We start from the raw sequence: 19,412 nt of genomic DNA on the forward strand, positions 1-19,412 counted from the left end.
TACCAGTAATAAAGGTCATATTTTGATACTGACTCTTTTTCTCTGATGTTGTCTTAACTCCCAGGTAGGAGAAAACAAGATTATCAGTTACTGCACCTCCTCTTCAAATTCAAGGATCTCCCCTGAGCCTGCACAAAGCAAAGAGCTCTGTGATGTTTCCTTATATAGAAAGTAAGGGCTGTTGTAGGATGAAATGAGCTACTCATGTATGAACGCTGTTGATGCCCATCCAGCTCCTGTTCATCAGATGGCATTCCTATCCATAACCACTTGGTGCTGGCTGTAAGAACCACAGCTGCTCCCTTCCTTGGAAAATTGTCCTTAGATGGACGGCAGTCTCGTCACGGGTAGATGATAGTCCATAATCCCTGAGCAATACCCCTGGCCTCAAGGTAGGCCAATTGTATGGTTCCATTCATGCTATTGAGCTTCCCGAGGATGAGGCTGAGATCAATGTACGGCTGAGACCAGGTTCTTGCTTAGCCCTTCCTTCCTGTTCCCTTCAGTCCCCTTTTCCAATGAGCATTTGTCAATGAATCACTTGTATAGACACTCTCATCTCAGATTCTGCTCTGTGGTCCTTAAGCAACATGTCAAGGATGAGGATTGGACGCTGGAAGACCTCCCCTAAGTTAAGTGTTAGGCATCAGCACTGCTGAAATGATGGCTCCTAGATTTAGTACCCATTTGTCACACTAGTCCAGACCTGGCCAACACCTCAGATTTTATCATCCATTATGTAGGCTTATTTCTGCAGTGACCAGATAGGAATCAGTTACCTCAACAGGTCCCACTTGAAAGTCAATGAAGGTTTGCTGCTCCCGGATTTCTTTCAGTGTTGCCATTGCAATCCGAATATCATCTAGGTCTTTAATTGGACGATTCAGTTTCTTACTGAATTCTTCAACAAGGGTAAAAATGTTTTCCATCTCATTCCTGTATTTTTTATTACAGTGACGCCCTATGACAACCATCCAGGCTTTTGTCTCAGCGGTCAGAGCAAACTTCAAGTCAGCTGTAAAACACAAACACCCAGAGTTCAGCTTGAAGACCCTGAGCCAGCTGGAAAAGACACGGGAACATTGCTCACTAATAGTACTGACTTCACAGTCTACTACCCTGTAGCCATGAAAATGCAAACTGGAAACAAACATTTTTTCCCTACTTGTTCATTTTATAAAACTTGTCTTTCAAAACCATTCAAAACACAACAAAATGCTAAGGAAAAAAAATTACACTATCAAAACTTTCCAAGATAAGACGCAAAGTTTATTATTGTCAGTTGGTAAAGAAAGTTAAGTTTTAAATCAAAGTATAACAGACTCATGCCTTTTCTCTGAATTGGTCTTTGTTTTTCAAGCGTTAGCCCAAAGCATGAAATATACTGCAGAATAAATAATTAAAAGACGGTCAATCTTTAAGAGAGCTAGAATTCACCAGGATACTAGTCTAGGTAAAGAGACAAAGCAAAACTGTTGAATTGATGTGACTGAGAGAAAAGCAACCAACCTGTATACAGAGCAATGGAACCCACAGAGATGTACTCAGGCTCTGCATTAATCTCCTGCTCTAGGTTCTGGAAATAGAGAATCTGGGATTCAAACTCAGAAAGCAAGGGATTGCTCAAAATAAATGTCCTAATGGTTTCTTCTTTCTCCTTTTGCCAAATGTGATTATAGCTTTTGAAGCAGTCCATCGATGTAATAACTTCCTAGAAGAGAAATAACAACAAATTTATGTTGAGAAGAATCGGAAAGGCTATCCTGACAGAGGTGAATATTTCCCGATTGCTAGTGGCTCCCATGGATTTATAAAAATGCTTAGTGAGCTATGTGCATAGTTGGAAATGCCACAGAACTTGGACTACATACAATGGTGTGGACAGGAACTCAGGGCCAGCAACAGTTTCAGTGTTACCATCCCTGAACAAAGGGAGAGAAGTAGAAACTAGAAGAAAAATAGAGTCCACAAAGACCCCTGTGTACAGGGCCATCATGATTAGCGCCAGACCTCCTTAGGTTGAAAACCAGCTTAAGATCATACCACAGGACTGGGATTATACTGTGAGATCACTCCACCCCTTCCCCAGATCTCCTCCAAGATTCAACATTGGTTGAACCCACAGGAAGCATCAATGGGAACCTATTGACATGTTGGCTAAGTTCAGAAAGTCATAGGGTGAAGAGGTAAACAGAAGATAGCCAGCATCAAATCCCAATGGAAGATTTCATGGAATGGCTTAAAATGTGTATTTATTTGATAAGAATTAACATCTGTACAATACTGCAACATTATACACATATTCATATCTTCCAATCTTTTTCAACAATTCCCTCTTAAGTTTTACAATAATCTTCAGAGAGATCCCACATGCTTCTCATTATGTATGTTCCTAATGTTTTACAATGATGTTCTTCTTATTATTTTCTACTATTTCTTTTTTTTGAATTTTTTGTTTTATTTAAATTATACAAATTTTATATATTTCATATATACAGATTTAGGAACAAAGTGGGGCTTCCCCTCCCTCTTGCCCACCTTTCAACCCTTCCCTCTACCTCTGATTCCCATTCTTAATTTTTACAATGATATATTATCACTTCACTTAGTGACCATATAGTTAGCCCCACTCTAAGTAGAGAAGTTCAGCAAATAGTATGAAGAGAAAGAAATCAAAACCAAAAAAAGCAAAACTAAAAAAAGATCACTACTTGATGGAAGAGACAATGGTTATAAAGAATTATCCATTCTCCAAATTATTTTCTACTATTTCTGTAACTGGCCATGGGTAGCATTCAAGTTTTAAAAATTTATTCTTTAATAAAACAGTCTAGTTTGCTACCAAGTGTGCCTCTTTAAGAAGCGGTTCCCCCACCATTGGTAAATAGGGGATGGAGTCCATATAAGGGGGGATCACATTATGAAATGTTATATATCCCAGCATTTTGTTTTGCACCAACTACAGTAAGAAACACAGGGGAGCAGTCCTGTGTGCCATGCCCCCACTAATCACTTATTTTTGGATCGATGTGGCCATGACTTTGTGTTGAGAATGTTCTTTGCATACCTGATCTCTTTATATTTTATCCTTGTTTCCACTTAGCAACCTCAACTGCTCCTTGTGTCACCTTCCACCAAACTGTTTTCACACTTTTATGAAGTTCTATAATTACGTAGTATTATTGAACATGTGAATATTTTACTATGATTGCTACTTTTATATTTTTACTATGATTATTATTGTTTCTGTTACTACTGTGCTTACAAAATTGTCTCAATTCTGAATGTATGACTCAACTCTTTTTCTCATATTCCTATTATATTAAATGTGCAACTTTGCAAAACTGGAGAATTTTCAGAAACATGTTTATTTAGTATAGCATAAATGCCTGCAATTATCTTTCAATTGACAATGAATTTAACTCTCATCAGACCATAATTTTTTTCAGATTAGCTTCTTGAATTTACTTGGTAGATAATCATATCATCAACAAATAATTTGTATTCACAAATACGCTTATGAATAGATCTGTATGATCTATTCATGTATTCTATGTATGTTGACATACATAGCAGGAATGTATTGCAACATCACACAGACATATTCATAATTGTATGACAGGTTGGAGCATGAATCTCAAATTATTGAAGACTCCCGATATAGACAGAATTCCAGAATTCTGAGCTCTTTCAACATCCAAGAGTTTACAATATTAAGAATTTACCCTAACAACTTCTTCAGAGCAAAGTAAAAAATCAATCAGCAGAGTGAAGAGACAACAAACAGAATGGGAAAAATACCTGAAAACTATTCATCTGAAAAAGGATTAATATACAGAATATGAAACAAACTCAAAAACTCACCAATGAAAGAACAATCTAGTCAAGAAATGAGTAAAGCATCTGAATAGACATTTCTTGAAAGAAGAAATACAAATGGGAGACAAATATAAGAAAAAATGCTCAGTATCACTAGCCATCATGCAATTCAAAACCACAATGAGATATCATCCCACACCAGTTAGAACAGTTATCAAAAAAATAAAAAATATAATTCTATGAATTTAATGATACTTTCCTTCCTCCCTCCATCCCCCTTTCTTTTTTAACTTTTGAGATAACAATTTTTAATTTACATTTTAGCCAAAGGCTTCATGTTCCACTAATTAAAGAGTTCAACAAGTAAGAAGTAAAAAGCCCATAGTTCAGCAGGAATATAAGCAATAGTTATAAATAAAAATTAAATGAAAATCTGTCCATTTTACTAATATAAAGTAAAATTTTACAATAATTACAGATCATTAAAACTATGTTGTATTCATTGAATTGTATCTGAATTACATCAAATCTGTTCTCTTTGTATTAATATCATGTTAACATGAAAATTGCATTGTAGTAATTATACATTTGCTGTGACCATGAGAATCTAATAACTAATGAATTCATTTAAAATAACAAATAAATAAACAAAAAGACAAGATAAAAGAAGTAAAAAGGAAATAAATAAATAACAAATGCTGGTGAGGATACATATAAAAGGAAAGACTTACACACTACTGGTAGGAAGGCAAACTAGTACAGCTGCTGTAGAAAAAAGCATCCACGTTCCTCAAAAACCTAAAAATGGATCTACCATCTGACTCTCCCACTTCTGGGTATATATCCAAAGGAAGTGAATCATCATATGAAAGAGATACCTGCATTGTCATGTTCATTGCAAGACCATTCTCAATAGACAAGATATGGAATCAACATAGGTGCCCATCAATGCATGAATGCAGAAAAGAAAATGTGGGATATATACACACATTATACATAAAATGGAATATTATTCATCATTTTAAAATTTAAATTCTGACATTCAGAGCAAAATGGGTAGAACTAGAGATCATTAAGCAAAGTGAATTAAGGCAGACACAGAGAGACAAATACTGTATGTTCTGTCTTGTATGTGAAGGCTTTTTTAAAAGGTCAATATGAGCTTAGATAAGTGTTTACTGGAGATGGGGAGACTGGGAGTACACAGCAGTGGTTGAGGGGGATATGGAGAGGCAGATAAGGGCACCAAAGCACAGCTAGATAGAAGTAGTAGGTTCTGTTGGCCCACAGCACTGGGGTGGGGCAACCATAATCACAATATTGGATTGATACTGCACAAAGCACTACAGGAGAGGAGCTGGTAGGCTTTAAGCATGGAGGAAGGGTCTGGAGATAGGCATGCTGATTGCCTAATTTATTCAGTTTATATTGCATGCATGTATTGAAATATTGCACTGTGCCTCAGAAAAGTGCACAGTATAACATGTTAATCAAAAACATTTTAATTACATAAAAAGAATACATGCTAAATAAGCTTTAGACTCTTACCTATAACCAGGACTATTTATTAAACTAGATTGTATTAGGATAGAAGCAACCTAGACCTTAATAGAAAAATTACATGGACGACATATGCAGAGCTGTTCTATTCAGGTTACTTTAATTACCAAGGTTATGTAGTTTGTTCAGTCCAGCTCATCTTTACAGGAAAGGCAGTTTTACAAGTTGATAGCCAATTTATAGATGTGTTGGATGTAGGCTTTTTTAATCTTCTAATCCAATCAGCCATGGCAAGAGAAAAGGGGCAGGGATCCTAGGATTTTCAGTGGTTCTGACAGAATCATGCAGAAGGAAGTGTGGCTCTGCTGGGCTGACCAAGTCCAGGACTATTACTAAGTGTTAATACATTCTTTCAGAAACGCAATAAATGTGAATTCTATCTATTAAACTATTTCCATAAATCTGGAAAAATTCTCAAGTTCGTCTAAGTACCAACCCTTTGTACTATTTTGAGAAGACTAATATCTGTTCATTTCCTTCATGTTTCATAAAAATAAATGTAATAAAATGACACAAAGATAAGAATTTGGTTCCCAACAATATGTTGATTCAACTACTATGTCTTATCCCCTACATTTCCATAATAGTGGTTGATTTTACTCAGAGAAAGTAATAGACTTTACTACTGATTATTTTATTATATTTTCTATTATTACTGAGATATTTGAAAATTTGAATGTTTATTATTCTCATAGAATACTTACCTTCATTATTTACTATTAACCCCTGATAAATTAAGCATTGAGTAAGTATTTGTAAAATTATGCAAACATTGTCCCTGGGGAAAATTAAATATAAGACCTTCAATATATTAAGGAAGGAAAACTGGAAGTACATAAGTACAGACTTCCAGTTCCCTAAAGAACACACTGAAATTAAACTTACTACTTCCTTGGATTGCTATAATAATAGTAGTTGTTCAGGGTGCTTTCAAACAAATGTAATTTGTTCTATCAAAATTGAGTAGTAAAAAAAATTAGTATGCAATAAGAGTTACTCCCTAAACATTGGAAAATACTTTTTTGGAGCCAACAAGTTTTAGCAACAATGTGAATATACACTTTTTCTTAAATAAAAAATAATATTTTGCGGTTTTAAGTCTTGACTTTACAAAGTGATCAATTTCAGTTCACAATTGATCACACTGATAAGTCTAAGAGTCAAAGGGATCATATAAACAAGACTACTGTCTGCTAATACTAACTGATAGAATCAAAAAGGGAGAGAATGATCCAACATGGGAAGCGGGAGACACAGCAGACTCATAGAATGGCAGATGTCCTAAACAGCACTCTGGCCTCAGAATCAGCCCTTAAGGCATTCGGATGGAGTATTTTAGGCATGGAAAGCCAAGACACTCTGGAAAAAAAAAAAAAAAAACCTAAATGAAAGATCTCTGCGAGTGAGATCCCAGTAGAAAGAACGGGGCCATCAGAGAAGGAGGTACCTTTCTCTGAAGGGAGGAGTGAACTTCCATTTTTACTATGACCTTATCTAAATCAGATAGGAGTCAGTGAACTCATAAGGTTTCCATAGCCTTGGCAACTCATGACAAGAGCCTAGGGAGATTTCTGATGCCATAAACAAGAGTGTCAATTTGTTAAGTCAACAACAGGAGTCACTGTGCACTTACTCCTCATGTAGGATCTCTGTCCTTAATGTGTTGTACAATGTGAATTAATGCTATAACTAGTACTCAAACAGTATTTTACACTTTGTGTTTCTGTGTGGGTGCAAACTGTTGAAATCTTTACTTAATATATACTAAATTGATCTTCTGTATATAAAGATAATTGAAAATGAATCTTGATGTGAATGGAATGGGAGAGGGAGTGGGAGGGGGAGGACTGCAGGCAGGAGGGAAGTTATGGGGGGGAAAAACCCATTGTAATCCATAAGCTATACTTTGGAAATTTATATTTGCTAAATAAAAGTTAAAAAAAAAAGTCTTGATTTTAAGAACAAATTTGCCTAAACAAAAAAGGAATAATTGAGGGAAAAACATTTTGGAAGACAAAGTAAACTTGTATTTACATCCATATCCAATGCAAGTCTTTATTGATAGTAACAACTTTTATATCTTTAGTTTTATCTAATTTCCTTGTGGCAACACAGGGGGTGTATTAAAAAAAAATGTGTGTGTAGATTCCAAAAACGTTGACACCAAAATAAACTTATCTTTTAATTCCACTACTTCACTGTTTTTTTAATATACTCATTCACATATAGAAATTTTATCTGGTATTTTATAAGATTTACCTGACTATATAAATATGAAAAGTTGACTGCAAACCTCACCCTATTTCTAATACGTTTGTATCATTTCTTCCTTGCAGTTAAATTACAACATTAGATTGACTTATGATTTAGAACACATTAAATTTTTTGAAAGTTCATTTCATTTGTACTAAAAGAAAAGACTAAAATCACTACACAGAACACAACATCAGAATATGAATGACGGTTACATTCTACAATGAAAGCTCTTCAGTGAAACAAACATTTGCTCAACATGTACCTATGCCTTTAGCTGCTCATTGAAGGCACAGTAGGTAAGACTTGGGCTACAAGCAGGACAAGCCTGTGATGTTCAAAATCACACAGACACGTGTTAGACCTGGCTACAAATCTTGACGTACCTTCTTGGTTGAGTTGATGATTGTGCTAAGCACAGAGACTAATTTTACGATCTCTTTATTGTCAGAAATGTTCTTGTAATAGTTCTTGGTTTGCACAGGGATGGGTAAATTTACAGATGCTATCTCAAGGGTATCTAAAATTAAAAAAAAGAAAAGTTTAAATTAACAGCATAGAGAACATATTTTTAAAAGATAAGGAGCTTTTCATAACAATAGAGTAGGGATTTCTTCTCCCTTATAAAAGCAACCCTAAGAATTGTCAATATCAACTTTTCAGGACTCTGGAAATTAACCAAAGCTTGCAACAATGTAAAAGTGCTTATTTGAGAAAAATGCTGGCTCTTGACAACAGTTGCAAGTTTTGTGGTGTTTAACTTGCTCTACTTCCAGTACATCCTCTCCGCCTATGTGCTAGCCTTAAAAACCAGCAGCCCTGCAACCATCGTAGCTGTGGAAACCAATAGTCCAGAACTGTCATTGTTTGATGCGTCTGGAAGATACGCCCTGGAAGAGTCCCACTCCAACAATTTATCTTTATTTGACTATTCAGAACTTATTGAGTGCAGAAAGCTCTGTCTACAAGGTATTTGAAAAAAATCAAGTGACAACTGCTTAATATCACAGCTACCTAAGACAATGATACTAGTTAGGACAAGAAAGATTTTGGCCAAAAAAAGCTAAATATCTGGGGAATGAGATGTCTAAAAGAGCATTATAAATCTTTGATATATTCCTGGGGATCTAGAAGATTTACATACTTTGACAGAGCTATGAACATGCCCAGGAAAGACATACAAATGCCTCAGTCTTCCACTTCTGACTGAACTTAAGTCCTTGTACAATCCATAAATAACAACTTGGATAGTGTTTCGGACTGTCTGAGCCTTCAGGTTATTCCAACACACATACAGGCTATCTAAGAAAAGCAGATAAGACTTACTGGTTTAAACCATTAACAGAAATCTGTGCAATCATTAGTTGACCACTAATGAGCCAGAAACTATATTTATGAAATTAGTTCAGAAAATCAATGAAGGAAATACAGTAACAACAAACACTGGGGGAAAGAGAACTAATTTTCAAGAGTTGGCACATGATCATTTTTATAATGTTTTCAACAAAAAAAAATTGTGAGACATGCAAAGAAACATGGAAGTAGTGTCTATCCACAGAAATGAAAGCAATCAATAAAAACTATACAAGAAGCCCAGACATTGGAACCACTAGACCAAGATTTTAAACCAGCTATTACAGATACATTCAAAGAACTACAGAAATCATATCTAAAGAATTAAAATATGAGGCCGGCGCTGCGGCTCACTAGGCTAATCCTCCACCTTGTGGCGCCGGCACACCAGGTTCTAGTCCCGGTCGGGCCACCGATCCTGTCCCAGTTGCCCCTCTTCCAGGCCAGCTCTCTGCTGTGGCCAGGGAGTGCAGTGGAGGATGGCCCAAGTGCTTGGGCCCTGCACCCCATGGGAGACCAGGAGAAGCACCTGGCTCCTGCCATCGGATCAGCGCGGTGCGCCGGCCGCAGTGCGCCTACCGCGGCGGCCATTGGAGGGTGAACCAACAGCAAAAGGAAGACCTTTCTCTCTGTCTCTCTCTCTCTCTCACTGTCCACTCTGCCTGTCAAAAAAAAAAAAAGAATTAAAATATGAAGATTACACCTTACAAGATAGAGAATATCAATAGCAAGACAGAAATATAAAAGAGAACACAGATTCCTAAGGTGGAAAAAACAAATGAATTGGAAATTCACTAGTGGGGCTCAACAACAGCTTTGAGATGGTCAACAACTCATTAGTGAATTTAAGCCCAACTCACTTAAGACAGAGGCTGCTATTGTTTGCAGAGATCTTTATTTTTTTAGTATCAATTTTTATTCAAAGTACTAAATTTTATATTTTCTTTCACATTCCTTCAGATTTTTTTTATGTATAAATACGGAGAGAGATCCTAGCAGATGCTATTATACTCCACAAATTCCTGCAGTAATTTGGGAGCCAGGAACTCAATTCAGGTCCCCCACATGAGTGGCAGAGACCCAACCACTTGAGCCATCACCTGCTGCCTACCAGAATCTGCATTAGCAGGAAATTCAACAGCAGAAGCAAGACTGAAACCCAGACATTCCAACATGGGATGTGGACATCCCAGTTAGCAGCTTAGCCACTAAATCAAATGCCAACTTTTCAATTTACCATGTGATTTCTTCCATGACTCATGGATCATTTGGGAGTACATTTGATTTCCATACACTTGTGATTTTCCTGAGTCTCCTTCCATTGTTGATTTTTAATTTCATTTCATACAAGGTCAAACGTATATTGTGTATTACTTCAATATTTTTAAACTTCACTTCAATACATCCCAAATTACAAGGACATTTTAGTGAAATAATTACAGAAAAAATCTTTAAGAAAGAAAGGGACATTCCAATACAATCCCATCAATCCCAATGCCATCTCACTAGTCCAAGTGATCAATTTCAGTTCACAATTGATCACACTGATAGGTCTAAGAGTCAAAGGGATCATATAAACAAGACTACTGTCTGCTAATACTAACTGATAGAATCAAAAAGGGAGAGAATGATCCAACATGGGAAGCGGGAGACACAGCAGACTCATAGAATGGCAGATGTCCTAAACAGCACTCTGGCCTCAGAATCAGCCCTTAAGGCATTCGGATCTGGCTGAAGAGCCCATGAGAGTATTTTAGGCATGGAAAGCCAAGACACTCTGGAAAAAAAAAAAAACCTAAATGAAAGATCTCTGTGAGTGAGATCCCAGTAGAAAGAACGGGGCCATCAGAGAAGGAGGTACCTTTCTCTGAAGGGAGGAGTGAACTTCCACTTTGACTATGACCTTGTCTAAATCAGATCGGAGTCGGCAAACTCAAAAGGTTTCCATAGCCTTGGCAACTCATGACAAGAGCCTAGGGAGATTTCTGATGCCATAAACAAGAGTGTCAATTTGTTAAGTCAACAACAGGAGTCACTGTGCACTTACTCCTCATGTAGGATCTCTGTCCTTAATGTGTTGTACAATGTGAATTAATGCTATAACTAGTACTCAAACAATATTTTACACTTTATGTTCTGTGTGGGTGCAAACTGATGAAATCTTTACTTAATATATACTAAATTGATCTTATGTATATAAAGATAATTGAAAATGAATCTTGATGTGAATGGAATGGGAGAGGGAGTGGGAGAGAGGAGGATTGCGGGCAGGAGGGAAGTTATGGGGGAGGGGGGAAGCCATTGTAATCCATAGCTGTACTTTGGAAATTTATATTTACTAAATAAAAGTTAAAAAAAAAAAAGAAAGGGACATCCAAGTACAGGAGGCACACAGAACTCCCAATAGACATAACCAGAAAATATCTTTACCATGACACATTGTAGTCAAACTTTCCACAATAAAACATAAAGAAAAGATTCTAATATGTATACAAGATAAATACCAGATTATTTCAGAGGATCTCCAATTAGACTCACAGTGGTTTTCTCATTAGAAATCCTTCAGGCTAGGAGAGAATGGCAAGATATAGTCCAAGCCTTAAGAGAAAAAACTGTCAACCCAGAATATTGTAGCCAGCAAAGCTCTCATTTATGAATGAAGGTGAAATAAAGACCTTCCATAATAAACAGAAATTAAAAGTATTTGTCACCACACATCCAGTCTTACAAAAGATGCTTAAGGATGTGCTATATAAAGAAACACAGGCATGATCATCACTACAAAATAGGAAATCCAAAGTAAAAAAATAGGAATATTTATGGAGAAATGGCAGTGCCAAGCCATTACTTATTAATAGTCACCTTGAATATAAATGGCCTTAACTCACTAGTTAAAAAACACAGACTGGCTGAATGGATTAAAAAACAAAACCTATTTATTTGCTGCCTACAAGAAATACTTCTCACCAGGAAAGATACTCGTAGACTGAAAGTGGAAGAATGGAGAAAGATATTCCATGCTAACAGAAACCAAAAAAGAGCTGGTGTAACCATCCTAATACCAGACAAAATAGATTTTAATATAAAAAACAGTTAAAAGAGACAAAGAAGTGCATTATGTAATGATTAAGGGATCAATTCAACAGGAAGAAGTGACTATTAGACATATATGCACCAAATTACAGGGCACCTGGCTATTTAAATGAAATGTTAATGGGACTAAAGGCAAACATAGACTCCAATAGAATAGTAATGGTGGACTTTAATATGCCACTTTCAGCAATGGACACATCAACCAGACAGAAGATCAGCAAGGAAATAAGAGTCAATCAACACTATAGACCAAATGGATCTAACGACTATCTACACAACTTTTCATTCTACAGATGCAGAATGCACATTCTTTTCACCTGTGCATGGAACTTTCTCCAGATAGACCATGTTCTAGGCCATAAAGCAAGTCTCAGTAAGTTCCAAAAAATCAAAATCATACCATGTATCTTCTCTGACCACAATGGCATGAAGCTCAAAATCAACAACTCAGGAATCTCCAGAACATTTGAAAACACATGGAGATTGAACAACATGCTCTTGAATGAACAGTGGATCATAGGAGAAATCAAAAAAATTCTGGAAAGAAATGACAATGACAATACAACACACTAAAACTTATGTGATACAGCCATCGCAGTGTTAAGAGGAAAGTTTATAGCAATTGGTGCCCACATCAAGAAATTAGAAAGAGACCAAAAGAATGAACTATCAATGCATCTCAAGCATCTAGAAAAATAACAGAAAAACCAAATCCAAAACTAGAAGGAGAAAAGTAATCATTAAAATTAGAGAATAAACAAAATCAAAACAAAAAAAATACAAAATATCAGCAAAACAAGTCTGGTTTTTTGAAAAAAAACATCAACAGTAGACTGGATAAAGAAATTATGGGACATGTACTCCATAGAATACTATACAGCAGTAAGAAACAACGAAACCCAGTCATTTGCAACAAGATGGAGCAATCTGGAAAACATCATGCTGAGTGAATTAAGCCAGTCCCAAAGAGAAAAATATCATTTGTTTTCCCTGATCGGTGACAACTGAGTGCCAAAGGGGAAACCTGTTAAGTGAAATGGACACTATAAGCAACAATGAACTGATCAGCTCCTGTCCTGACTTTAGATGTACAATGTAATACTTTATCCTTTTTAGTATTTGTTGTTGTTGTTGTGGTTCTAGTACTATTGGTTGAACTCAGTAATTAACACACAATTATTCTTAGATGTTTAAATTTTAACTGAAAAGTGATCCCTGTTAAATCTAAGAGTGGAAAAAGAGAGGGAGGAGATGAAGAGCTATGGGTTATTTAACTATGTGCTTATTTTCAAAGACTTGAATAATCACCTTGTAACAATGATCAGATTTGGTCTATGTTATGTCATGATTTTAAGGAATCTTATTTCAACCAGATATTTTGGATTAAAAAAAAATGAAAAAATAAATAAATTTGACACACTATTGGCCCAATACTATTGGTCCATCTAACCAAAAAAAACCAAGAAAACCCAAATGCATAAAATTAGAGAGAAAAAAGGAAATGTAACAACACCATAGAAATAAGAATCATTAGAAATTACTACAAAAGAGCTGTATGCCAACAAATTGGGAAACCCAAAAAAAGCAAATAGATTCCTGGACACATACAACTTAACTAAATTGAGCAATGAAGACATAGAAAACTTAAACAGACCCATAACCAAGACAGAAATTTTATCAGTAATAAAGACCCTCCCAACAACAACAACAAAAAGCCCAAGACTGGATGGCTCCACTGCTGAATTCTATAAGACATTTAAAGAAGAACTAACTCCAATTCATCTCAATCTATTCAAAACAATAGAAAGAGAGGGAATTCTCCCAAATTCTTTGCATGAAGTCAGCATCACCTTAATTCCTAAAGCTCAAAAGGATAAAATAGAGAAATAGAACTATAGACCAATTTCCCTGATGAACACAGACACAAAAATCCTCCACAAAATTCTAGCCAATCGAATCCAACAACACATCTCAACTTAAAATATAATTCTCTGATGGAACATATTTGGAGTTTGAATTTTAAATAATTCTAGGAAATAAAGCAATATTTATCTTTAAATAATAGAAAATTGAAATTCATACAGTATTAGCATGTGCTTTTTACCTTAAATTAATAGTCAAATAGTATTATAAGCTATGGTGAAATTTATTTTGAGATGCCTTTTTAAATTTTTTTGTTTGTTTTTTTTTGTTTTGTTTTAGAGACACAAAGAGACAGACAAAGGGCTCATTCCTCAAATGCACCCAATAACCAGGGCTGGTGAGGCAGGAATTCAACCTGGATCTCCCACAGGGGTAGAAGAAATTTAATTACTGGAGCCATCAAAGCTGCCTCCCAGGGTCTGCATTAGAAGAAAGCTGGAGTCAGGAGCCGGAACTGGCAATCAAACCCGAGTTCTCTGATGTGGAGCGTGAGTATCTTCACTGCCACACTAATCATCGGTTCCCATTTTTTGAACCTTCTTTATCCTCCTCACTAACATTATTTTAAAGAGAAACTGGCCTCCATTGCTTCCTCATGGAATTTGGTTAGTCATCTCAGGGAAGATATCCATCTACACAGTTACACAAGGCTTGCTGTTGTGGGGCTGACTAGAGAATTATGAGGAATTAGGACAACATTTAATATGAACAGCAACTTGAACATCTTAGGTCCCTAATACTACTGAGTACAAATGAAAAATGTGGTTATACAGCAAAAATCACAGCCCACATGAGAGGTCCAAAAGACAGGTAGGTTACGTGATTGTGATGATGAAACATTTCTCTTTACCCAATGAAACTCAAATTTTGCCCCCAGTTCTGATTATCACATTGGACCCATGGGAAGTAAACAGTATATGATGGTGACATGAAAACATACAGATATTAATATTTTGCACACTTAAAATTTACCCATCGATTAATATTTTGATCTGAAATGATTTGAGAATTTTAGGGAGTGGGAAGGAATAAGAGAGGCCTTCAAAAAAAGCTTGTGAAAATGCATATTATGAAAAACCTATGCATGGATTTCAAAATATTTTACACAAAACTAAACATCTTTTAATTCCACTTTTTTCTTTTTCTAGGTGCACAGGTTTTATTTGAACCATGCTTGGGGTTTTAAGAATTTTCTTTTTTGTCTTTTTTTTATTTAATAAAGCTCCTGAGCCATCTTCCACTGCTTTCTCAGCCCATAAACAGAGAGCTGGATCAGAAGAGGTGCAGATGGGACATGAACTGGGTACCCATTTGGGATGCCAGCACTGCAGGCAGACAGCCTGCTACACCACAGCACCAGCCACTGTACAATTCTAAGAACATGATGATATTCTTTCCTCCCTCCCTCCCTTCCTCCTTCCTTCTCCTTTTTTTTTAAGAGATAATACTTTAAATTTACATTGCATTAAAAAGGCTAACAAGTTTAACAAGTAAAAAGCAAAAAGACCCTAGTTTATTGGGAACATAGACAATGGCTATAAACAATAATTGAGTGGGAAAATGACCAGTTTACCCATAAACAGTAAATTTTAAAGTAATCACAGATTATTAAAACTATAGTAACACAAATTTCTTAACTAGTTTCGCAGATTATTAAAACTATAGTAATACAAATTTCTTAACCACTAGTAAAAAGCAAAGTTTTACAAAACCATATTTCAGCAATTCCACTTTTCCGGAAACTTTACAAAGTGTTCTGATTCACTTGATTTGCAACAAATTTTTTAAAAACTAGAAGAATATTACCTTGAAGTTCATTTTCTCCCATTTCATCATCAGACTCACTATCCTCATTGTTCTGTGAAGCAGCCACTTTTCTTTCATGCATCTTTTTCTGCAATGTAAAAGGATTTCTTCAGCTCTATCTGTAAACAAATCAGCTTCCATAAGAAACAATGCCTGCCTCCCACACCTACCTTGGACGACAGCTCGCTGCTCCACTGTCTAACCCCCTTGGGCACACTGATGATGCACTCCACAGCTTTGTTCAGTGTCTGCTGTATGTCTTCCAGGGCAGGGGCCATGGCAATGTTGGGAATGGCCAGAGTGATGCTTGCCCGGAAAATGGGCACACTGCTCAGCTTCATCACAGACGCACTGTTCCTGTCTGAGTTAACACAAACCAGGGAAGAATTAGTATTCATAATATAAAACAGATCTTACTAAATTTTTATCAGAAAAATTAAAGTACCTAAAACAATAAACAATAAACTTATAATCGAACAAAACTTGTTTAACGAAAACTAATGAAATATCTAGTTTTGCTCAGTGTAACAGAGCAGTTCAGTAGAACCAAGCAATTTTCTGCTGACTACAATTGGTTGATTTACTGTCCATAAAGAACCAGCCTTAATTACAAACTCTTATGTAAAATATCAAAGGTGACAGAGTCCAAATAACAGGATACAAACAAATTAGGTAAATGCAGAATAAGAAAGCAAGGAATGGGTGCCAGCACTGTGGCTTAGCAGGTAAAGCTGCCGCCTGCAGCACTGGCATCCCATATGGGTGCTGGTTCCAGGCTTTGCTGCTCCACTTCCAATCCAGCTCCCCGCTAATGCACCTGGGAGAGTAGCAGAAGATGGCCCATGTCCTTAGCCCTCTGCACCCACATGGGGGATCCAGACGAATCTCCTGGCTCCTAGTTTCAGCCTGGCTCAGCCGTGGCCATTGCAGTCATTTGGGGAGTGAACCAGTGAATGGAAGAACCCGATCTCTCTCTCTCTCTCTCTCTCTCTCTCTTTCTCTCTCTCTCTGCATCTTCCTCTCTTTAACTCTAACTTTCAAATAAAATAAACAAATCTTAAAAAAAGAAATAAATAAAAAGAATAACTACCAGAACAAGCCAAACTGAGAACAAAAATTAAGTCTGGAATTTCAAATAAAACACATGACTTTCCTAATATCATGTATATAATCAGAATGCAAAGGAATCGAAAAACAGAAAAGAAACTGTAATCATCATTCATATGGAAGGGGCTTTTAAAGTTGGAAATAGATTGTGAGTGTAGGTATACACAGATACGGGTGTATGGTACATGCATGTGTGTGTGTCATAATGTATATCATTGGAATTACCTATATTATATAAAGTTGCAAATCAAATGAGATTTAATATTTAGTATATCGACCAACATTTGGTCACTTCTAACAGCAACCTTGTGTTGAAGAAAAGGAGTATCTTCCATTCTGAAGTGAAATGAAACATCACAAACCATGGTACCATACAAAAAATTATTTTAAAATGTCCATTTTTATGTATCAACATTTCCTCAGTATTAAAGATGTTTTCCCTTAAATGTCGGTATTCAAAATAAATAAGAATTTATTATACTTTTGATGCTTTAATTAATCATTCTTATTTCTTTTTTTTTTATCCTTTTTGAGAATGTTTGTACTTTGGTGGATTTTTGTGGTCAACCTGGGGAACTCAACACCTAGTTCTGAACTATGCAAGGAAGAGATGATGGTTTAGAGGAAACTGACTGGAAAGTACTAGGTTAACATGAAAATAGTAAAACAAATGCTGATTTGAAGAGTATGGCATTAATAAGAATATTCCCACTTTATAAGACTGGTAAATAACCTAATTGAACAATGAGATAATCTTATTCATACATTTTCCTTTTAAAGTTTGTATATTTTCTCTAATTAAAATTATTCTTTCTAAATTTTTCATTTTAACTTTTATTTATTTGAAAGACAGACAAACAGAAAAACAAAGCCAGACAGAAAAAAGATCTTCCATCTGCTGGCTCACTCCCCAAATGCCTACAATATCCGGGGCTGGGCCAGGCCAAATCCAGGAGCCCAAAACTCCATCCTGGTCTCACATGTGGGTGGGAAGGATACAAGTACTAGAGACATCACCTCTGTCTCCCAGGGTGCACATTATCAGGAAGATGCATCAGAAGCAGAGTCGCTGAGGATCAAATCAAAGCACTTGGACATGGGATGTAGGCAACAGAGGTGGAGACAACCTCTGTGCCAAATGCCTGGCCCTAAATAATTCATTTTCTATGTCCTCATCTCATAGCAAACTGATTAAATGTGATACTTGCCTGTAAGGGGAAATACCATGATCACGAAAAGTGATATAGATTTTGAGGTTATCAACAAAAGTTTAGAAACCTAAGGCAGATTACTGAAACCCGCTCTGTTTCAGTTATCTCCGGTTTAGTATGAGAGTGATGAGAATGCATCCATTTCATAGAATTGTTGGATAATCAGTATCCATCATGGTTAAGCTTACAAGGAGGCACAAAAAGACAAATACCTCAGGTTCTCTCTCAATCTGAACTTAAAACAGTGATTACTAGAGGTTGGGAAGGTTAGGGGTTGAGGGATAGAAGAAGGTTGGATAACAGGTACCAAAACAGTCACACAGAGTTCACAAATCCTAGAGCTGTACTGCACAGTGGGCAACTACAGGTCACACCAATGCATTATTTACTGCATGAGATCTGGAAGAGTGGGGCTAGCAGGCTCCAAACACAGAAAAAGGAGAACAAGGCAGAGAAGCTGGTTGCCTGGTGTGAAGGGTTTACACTGTGTACACAGGTTGAAATTCTGCAGTGTATCCCTCAAAAATGTAAAAGCATTACATGTAAAATAAAACTTTTTAAATAAAATTATTTTAATTTGATAGTACTATACATGGGTGTGCACAAGCGCACACACACACACACACACACACCAGCAACTATGCCTGATCAGTCCGTTGGCAACTGTGTGGAATTCTATTACCCTGGAAGTTAATTGTGTGGGAGGAGTGAATGCGTTTGCGGATGGCCTCCAGGGTATTCCTTGTAACTTTCAGGAGAGCATCCATGTTTTGATGGTTGAAATGAGAGAGCAACTCGCAGGCTGCTTCTTCCAGCATCTCTGTCCCCTTCTTCCCTCTCGTGACTGTCATCAAAGGCAGGGAGCCAGCCCCCGCAGTAAGGGGGAAAGGCAGGGTGTCAGAATTTCCTTCTTCTCTTTTGGCTGCTAAAGGATGAGAGACATAGAGGTAAGTTAGACGGAAAGACAAAAAGACAGATCCATACCTCTACTGCATTAAAGGGGAGAAAGTTAAGATAAATTGCATTCAAGTTCAGCATCACTTAAACAGCACCTCTCTTTCAAAGTGAGGCCATCAAAGAGTAGAACCAGGTGGACTACTGGAGGCATCTCCTCCCTAGTGTGAGGAAACAAGTGTATGAGAGAAGCAGGAGCTATGACTAAAAATCCACCCAGGGCCTCTGGGAGGTGGGTTCTGACAGACTTCTCTGCCATCCATACCCTAATGCCTTAGGGGAATAACTTCCCTCGCCCGAGTTTCAGTATTCCCTTTCCCACAAAAGCTTTTC

At 36.6% G+C, this 19,412-nt stretch overlaps 1 protein-coding gene across 1 annotated transcript in view; it reads right to left on the reverse strand.

Annotated features, from left to right (window-relative positions):
• DNAH5 (dynein axonemal heavy chain 5) overlaps nucleotides 1-19,412 on the reverse strand; it is a 265,270-nt gene that overhangs the window by 182,602 nt on the left and 63,256 nt on the right. The window contains exons 19-24 of the mRNA XM_062212620.1: nucleotides 18,808-19,047; nucleotides 15,978-16,168; nucleotides 15,808-15,895; nucleotides 8,019-8,152; nucleotides 1,510-1,711; nucleotides 780-1,015 (exon numbers count right to left, since the gene is read on the reverse strand). Coding sequence (XP_062068604.1) covers nucleotides 780-1,015; nucleotides 1,510-1,711; nucleotides 8,019-8,152; nucleotides 15,808-15,895; nucleotides 15,978-16,168; nucleotides 18,808-19,047 — 1,091 coding nt within the window. The remainder of the gene's footprint in view (nucleotides 1-779; nucleotides 1,016-1,509; nucleotides 1,712-8,018; nucleotides 8,153-15,807; nucleotides 15,896-15,977; nucleotides 16,169-18,807; nucleotides 19,048-19,412) is intronic.

The sequence above is a fragment of the Lepus europaeus genome, chromosome 15 (assembly GCF_033115175.1).
Source record: "Lepus europaeus isolate LE1 chromosome 15, mLepTim1.pri, whole genome shotgun sequence".
Classification (NCBI taxonomy): domain Eukaryota; kingdom Metazoa; phylum Chordata; class Mammalia; order Lagomorpha; family Leporidae; genus Lepus; species Lepus europaeus.